This window comes from Aphidius gifuensis, linkage group LG2 (assembly GCF_014905175.1).
Source record: "Aphidius gifuensis isolate YNYX2018 linkage group LG2, ASM1490517v1, whole genome shotgun sequence".
Lineage (NCBI taxonomy): Eukaryota > Metazoa > Arthropoda > Insecta > Hymenoptera > Braconidae > Aphidius > Aphidius gifuensis.
Genome location: NC_057789.1, coordinates 19,653,881 through 19,662,377, shown reverse-complemented (window position 1 = coordinate 19,662,377; position 8,497 = coordinate 19,653,881). Strand labels below are relative to the sequence as shown.

The 8,497-nt window shown below is 25.5% G+C and overlaps 1 protein-coding gene across 1 annotated transcript; it reads right to left on the bottom strand.

The window, feature by feature from the left end:
• Positions 1 to 4,196: 4,196 nt before the first annotated feature.
• On the bottom strand, positions 4,197 to 6,422 carry LOC122850484 (glycosyltransferase-like protein gnt13; the record flags this gene model as incomplete). Its single annotated transcript, XM_044149625.1, has 3 exons — positions 6,402 to 6,422; positions 5,336 to 5,474; positions 4,197 to 4,417 (listed from the first exon to the last, which is right to left on the bottom strand). Coding segments are annotated over exons 1-3 (381 nt in total), but the record flags the coding sequence as incomplete, so codon positions are not given.
• Between the last annotated feature and the right edge of the window lie 2,075 nt (positions 6,423 to 8,497).

The window sequence follows — 8,497 nt, the reverse complement described above, 5'->3', positions numbered from 1 at the left end:
TGGTACATATAAATCGGGCGGTGGCAAAACTCGACAATTAAGGAGGTTATGCACAAATTCATTGCGGGTGTTGCGGGGCGCTTCTGACGTCACAGACAAAATCGAAATCCGACTACACTGTAAAAAAATGAAGTGAAAAGCGCCTGCGCCCCATATACAATATATGGGATTGCGGGTATGTGTGTGTGTTTGAACATGCAATACGTTGCCACATCTAATTTTTGTAAAGTTTATAATTAATTACTCATTAATTGACCGATCAACATATGAAAATTTTTCGCGCAATTAATAAAACTCGGTTTCTAGTATATGTGTGATTTTTTTCAAGACTTTTTCATCATTTTTTCTATCCAAAAAAAATGGTTGAATTCTCCATAAGAGCCAATGTTAAATATTATTTTCAATAATTAATTACAAAAAATTTAACCGATCAACATAAGAAAATAATTATACCGTTGTATTCAGAATGAAAAGATCTACTTGTGTACGAAATTTCAGAACATTCTCATTATATTTTTTAAAAAAGAGTAATTTGTGTATAACCTCCTTAATTAATCCTATCACATTACTTATGTTATTATCTGGACAAAGCTCACGTATATCATCCAGAACAGAAACTTTAGGATGGCCTAGAGGGTAAATATTTTGCTTAAAGACCGAAGGATAAAGTGAAGTGACGTCATTGTAATATATCTTTTGAGAACCAGTAACAGTATGTGAGACACAAAAATTTTCAGTTCGCCCACCAAATAAAGCATCACAAGGCAAAATTGCTTCTTTATAAAAATTACTATTAATTGTTTTCAAGAAATTCTTCGAATCTACGTTGTTTTGACACATTCTTTTGAAATCACATTCCCAAATAATAATCAATTCATAACCTTCTTTTTTAAAATATGCATTCATGTATTCGGTATTCTCACGCTTCGTTCTAAGTGTTGTATTATCCCTTAAATCCGCATCCACATCTTTAATCAATTCAGAACAATCACAACCATGATAGTAACAACCTGAAAAAGAGTATATGGTTTTGCCATCTTCTGAAATGCCATGAAATGTTCATTTTTTAATTCGATTACAAACTGAAAAATTTTTTGAATACGAGTCTGGTTGTAAATGTTTTTCATAACACTGTTTACTATAAAATACTCGATTACATATCAAACATTTCTTAAAATCATCATCAGTACTATTATTCATTTTGCATGCCGGGAAATTTAAGCATTTGTCACATTTTGTCCAACATTGTTTATGATATTCATTTTTTGTAAACCCGATACGACACCAATCACACCAGAATTTCATATTTGTAGCCATAAATACATGCATATATTTTATTGGCGCAAAATGTTTGTCATCAGGATAATACACAATATTCAAAATTTTTATATTTTCACGCGAAACACCACGATTGAGTAAAGTTTTTTACCATAAAAAAAATCGTATGGCCATCATTACTATCAAAATTCCAAATAACTAATGCGGCAGATCCAGTAACTAAATAATTTTGAATAAAATTATTTCGTTGAGCCCGCAACCACCATCCGATACAACAATGTTAGCTTTTCGACAGAGTTTGAGACCTTGCTCTTTAGTAGCAACTCTAGTTCTTATCTTTTTATTTAATGATAAACATGTGACAATAGAGCGTGGTAAACATGAATATCGATCATCGTATCTCAGTTCTAGAGCACCTCGACCTTTTTTTTTTATCCCTTGGCGGGGAACACTACCACCAGTCGTTGGTTTCAATACAACCAAGTCAATAGTAAATAGATCGTTAGCATGTACTGGATCATTACTTTGACAAATGCTACTTACAATCTCCCATAAAAATTCAAATGTAAAATTATTGGCGGGTGTCAAGCGAGTATGAGCCTCAGAGTTCATAGAAGGGGTTTTGGAACTGAAAATAACTCTATCACGTACATTATTTGAATAATTTTTGATCAGCTTGTATACTTCTGCAAATGCTTCTTCAATCCATGTTTCAACCACAGTATTATCCGGTATTTCTTTCACTTTAAAATTTATTAAATGTTTATTTAAATTATATTTTGCCACAAATGTCTGTGTTTCATCAACAATATCTATGCGTTGAAAATTATTATCACTACCTCCACCTGTTTGTAAAATTTCACTTAAATGATGTTGTTGTAATGGCGACTGCGTGATTCGATTTATTATGTCCCTATCGATAAAATTATCGTCAACTTCAGCATCATCTAAAAGAGGTTGTTGTGAAGCTTCAGATTCGTGAGATACACGTAAATGTTGATCCAAATGCTCTTGTTGTAACCGTGGTTCTATAATATTGATTGTTAAACTACCGTCGAGTAGACTATCATTAAAAAACTCACACACTCAATGTCAAATTCAACATCATCTAAAACACGCTCCATTTTTTCTATCAACAACTTGAAAAAAGATCTTCACACTGCAGTGGTCACAGCAAAACTGATTTTTTTCTAGATTCATCTGTTTCGTAAAATATTTTACCCGACAAAAAAAAAAAATTGAAAATTTTTCTGGCCCTCTAGTGTGAAAAAATATAGCAAGAGAAATAACGAATTTTTTTTTTTTTTCTAAACAAAATTATATTTGATAGGTGTAAAAAGAAAACAAAAAATATAGTGTAACGAGTAACCTGAAAATTTTTTTAACAATAACAAATATATCTGTAAAAAGAAGACAAAAGGAAAAAGGTATACAAAATTTTTATTTATTTATTTATTTATTTTTTTATTATATTTTTTCAATACAATAATACCTGTAAAAAAAGACATAAAAACAATTTATCTATTTATTTATTTATATTTTTTCTATACAATAATACCTGTAAGAAAGACATAAAAACAATTTTATTTATTTACAAATGGCTTTATTATTTAATCTAGTAATTGTGCACAGCGTTCACAATGACCAAATTCATTTACAATAGGTTCTCCAGCACAAAGATTGCATTCTACGTTACTCATTTGAGGTCACGTATTTCGTTTTGCAAACATGTTATTCTTCGATTTATAAATTGCTGTAGTAATAATTGTGATTGGTATTTCTACAGGTGATGGTTGTGGGTAATGTGGTTGTTCACCCATCTGCCATTTTTCATGACAGCTTTTACAAAATTGGTGATGTGGTGTTGCTGCTTTATGAGGGCATTGATACCCTGCACAGTCAACGCAAAAATCTGTAATATCTACAGACTCATTTTTTTGTTTCTCGACACGTGGATTTGAAGGCCCTGCTTCAGGTCGATATTGATTTTCGTTGTCGAATTCGTCAGCAACATTATTCTCGTTCATAATGGTGGGTGCGTCTAAAGACGAAGCCGATGACGAAGACGACCCCGATGACGATGATGATGACGAAGACGTTGACGATTGGCTCAATATAACCACGTCATCTACCATACAAAAAATATATGATTAATATTATTATCATTATTTCTATTATTATAAAATTTTTTATTAATTTATTTCATAAAATATTTACCTTCTTCATCTACGTTTATTATTTTTTTACCGTGTTTCCCGGATCGAATAGGTAATACTGGATCCTCTTTTTTAGTATTGCCATCTTTACTGCGTTCTGTAATAAAAGAAATGTTTTATTATTATTATTATAATTATTATTATAACAATTTTTTTTTTCTATTTATTTTATAAAATATTTACTTTTTTGATTGTTCCATTTCGATAATTTCTTTTTTCCAGAAATTATGGAATAATGTCTATCACGTAATATTTTTTCAGATCTGATGCTGGGTTTTTTAATTTCTGGAAAAATTCTTTCTCCAAGACCCTTTTTTTCTAGATCTGTAATATGAAAATTATTATTATTATTATTATTATTATTATTATTATTATTATTATTATTATTATTATTATTATTATTATTATTATTATTATTATTATTATTATTATTATTATTATTATTATTATTATTATTATTATTATTATTATTATTATTATTATTATTATTATTATTATTACATATTATTATTATTAATATTATATTATTATTATTATATTATTATTAATATTATTATATTATTATTATTATTATTATTCAATTATTATTATTATTATTATTATTATTATTATTATTATTATTATTACTATTACATTATTATTATTATTATTATTATTATTATTATTATTATTATTATTATTATTATTATTATTATTATTATTATTATTATTATTATTATTATTATTATTATTATTATTATTATTATTATTATTATTAACATTATTATTATTATTATTATTATTATTATTATTATTATTATTATTATTATTATTATTATTATTATTATTATTATTATTATTATTATTATTATTATTATTATTATTATTATTATTATTATTATTATTATTATTATTATTATTATTATTATTATTATTATTATTATATATTATTATTATTATTATTATTATATTATTATTATTACATATTATTATTATTATTATTATTATTATTATTATTATTATTATTATTATTATTATTATTATTATTATTATTATTATTATTATTATTATATTATTATTTATTATTATTATTATTATTATTATTATTATTATTATTATTATTATTATTATTATTATTATTATTATTATTATTATTATTATTATTATTATTATTATTATTATTATTATTATTATTATTATTATTATTATTATTATTATATTATTATTATTATTATTATTATTATTATTATTATTATTATTATTATTATTATTATTATTATTATTATTATTATTATTATTATTATTGCCATTATTATTATTATTATTATTATTATTATTATTATTATTATTATTATTACATATTATTATTATTATTATTATTATTATTATTACATATTATTATTATTATTATTATTATTATATATATTACATATTATTATTATTATTATTATTATTATTATTATTATTATTATTATTATTATTATTATTATTATTATTATTATTATTATTATTATTATTATTATTATTATTATATATATTATTATTATTATTACATATTATTATTATTATTATTATTATTATTATTATTATTATTATTATTATTATTATTATTATTATTATTATTATTATTATTATTACATATTATTATTATTATTATTATTATTATTATATTATTATTATTATTATTACATACATATTACATATTATTATAATTATATTATTATTATTATTATTATTATTATTATTATTATTATTATTATTATTATTATTATTATTATTATTATTATTATTATTATTATTATTATTATTATTATTATTATTATTATTATTATTATTATTATTATTATTATTATTATTATTATTATTATTATTATTATTATTATTATTATTATTATTATTATTATTATTATTATTATTATTATTATTATTATTGTAGCACAACACACACTCGAGGGGGGAGGGGGGAGCCGCATTCCTGATGGTGCCCAGAAGAGCCACCTCCTACTCCTGTCGACCGAAAATTGTTCCGTAATTTATGCGTGCGTGGCAACCTGCTTGGATCCGTAAATTAAATTAATAAAATCAATTACAACTTTTAAAAATTATTATTTCCATCTACTACAGTAGCAAAATCATCTAAATAGATAATTGTTTGATAATAAAGCTCCCAGTATGCCCGTGTTCCTTTCTCACGATCGTAACCAAACAATTCATTAAAATCTTCATATATTATATAAAACAAGCCAAGTGTTGAAGTTCCTACAGTTGAATAATCTATTCAAATTTTCTTAAATCGTTCTACTTTAGCTGGTAATATATGTATAACATTCTCAAGGTCCAATACAAAATTTGTTGAAGTGAATCTTTTTTTCGAAGGGTAGTAGAAAAAAAAATGTGTGTCGGTCGAGTGACGCTCGGGTGTGAGACATTAATATCAAGGAATCTTATTATTTTCGTTTAACAAAGGCTTAACCCTGGGTTGCCACGTTGCTCGTGACCGGCTTGTTAACATTTTATAGTGTGTTGTGCATATATATATATATATATATATATTAGACCTGTCCAAAAAAAAAGAATTTTTTTTTTTGTACCCTCCTGAGGTCTAAATTTGTTCTTTTTGATGACACAAAAAAAAAAATAAAAAAATTTTTTTTTTAGGATTTTTTTTGAGCCTGCTCATCGGGTTTTTGTATTTCCCATTTGATTAACACGCGCGCGTATAGCTGTTTATCTTTGACTTTGCATAACTCAGTCAGTTTTAATCCTAGAGAGTTGATATTAGTCTCGTTTTTTAGCTCATCGGGTTTTTGTATTTCCCATTTGATTAACACGCGCGCGTATGGCTGTAAATCTTTGACTTTGCATAACTCAGTCAGTTTTAATCCTAGAGAGTTGATATTAGTCTCGTTTTTTAGCTCATGAAAATACCTTTAAATTGTCACTGTACATTTTTTTGTACTGTTAATAGTTTTGTTTCAAAAAAAACCTCAAAAATCATGACTTTATAGGTATATGCAATTTAACTTGTAAACGTATTTCATTATTATTATTAGTAGGGTAAGTATTATTATTCGAAAGTATAAAATTAGTGAGCTTGATAAAGAAAAAAATTTTTATGTTAAATAAAATATTGCAGTTAAATTGCAAATCATGATTTTCAAGCTTTTTTTGAGACGAAAAAAAAAAAACAGTACAAAAAAAATGTACAGTGACAATTTGAAGGTATTTTCATAAGCTACAAAATGAGACTAATATCAACTTTCTAGGATTAAAACTGACTGAGTTATGCAAAGTCAAAGATATACAGCCATACGCGCGCGTGTTAATCAGATGGGAAATACAAAAACCCGATGAGCAGGCTCAAAAAAAATCCTAAAAAAAAAATTTTTTTTATTTTTTTTTTTGTGTCATCATAAAGAACAAATTTAGACCTCAGGAGGGTACAAAAAAAAAAATTCTTTCGTTTTGGACAGGTCTAATATATATACTAGGGTGTTTTTTTTTTTCGATATTTTTTTTTCTCTTCACCCATCTTTATACAAGTTCATACAACTCTAAATCATGCCCAGAAAAAATTCGAACTCAATTGAAAAATACTTAGAGGTGGATCAGGAGTCATTTGTTTTTTCCATTTGATTAACATGGGGTTAATACACTTCATTCACTATTTTGATCATGGAGGCTTTAATTTTCGACCGTTCAAGTTCACGTTGGTCTCATTTGATAGAGTATTAAATTCTATAGCATATAATATTTATAGTTTTGATCATTTACAATTAAAAAAAATAGTGAAATAATGCTTCAAAAAGGTAGTATTTACAATTATTCTGAAAAACAAAATTGTAAATAATCAAAACTATGAATATTATATGCTATAAAATTCAATACTCTTCAAAATAAGACCAACGCGAACTTGAACGTTCGAAAATTAAAGCCTCCATGATCAAAATGGTGAATGAAGTGTATTAAACCCATGTTAATCAAATGGAAAAAACAAATGACCCCTGAACCACCTCTAAATATTTTTCAATTGAGTTCGAATTTTTTCTGGGCATGATTTAGAGCTTGGATAAACTTGTATGAAGATGGGTGAAGAGAAATAAAAATATCGAAAAAAAAAAACACCCTAGTATATATATTAGACCTGTCCAAAACGAAAGAATTTTTTTTTTTGTACCCTCCTGAGGTCCTGAGGTGTATATTATATACACTTACAAGCTCGCTGAACATTTGAATTTACATGTAATATTAAATAACTGTGTAATTAAGTGCATAAAAGTGTGATATAGTGCATTGACAACAGTGATCATAATTATATTTATCTACAACATCATCGCCTTGGAGATAAAAGTTGCATCATCCACTATCTTGTTGCATCATTCATCTTCATCACCGCCATTTATTAAGGCCACAACAGGCCACAATAAAGTGCATAATTTTGTCATCAACACCAGCTCCATCAATGTTCGAGAGCAATTTGTGTAAATAATACTTGGTTGGAAAGGAAGGAACTCCTATACCGACAACTTCTGTCCATTGTATATACAATTGTTATTAATGTAAACATCAACATGTCATCAGAACACGTAAACCTCAATCAACCACAATGTGCTTCATGCAAAATTAAAATTGTCAATGATAAAATCAGGTGTACAAATGAAACTGATACTGAAATGAAACTGGTATACTAATGTATCACCCAAGCTGTGCCAAGGGCATCGAAGACAAAGACTGTCGCATATGTCGTAAGAACACACCTGCTACTACACCTGTTACAACACCAAGTGCCATTGAGGATAACCCATTTGATTTTGATATTAACAAATATCAAATTAAATTCGATAGAAAAATTAATGAGCTTGCAATTAATATTGATTCTAAATTTGACAACTTTGAGTCAAAAATCTTGTCACTAAAAGAAGAGTTCAGAAATGCAGCTAAGTCAATTAAACAAACCTGTTTGGAAATAAACAATGATCTTGGTACAATTGTTAAATCACATGGTGAATCAATCAAAAAACTAC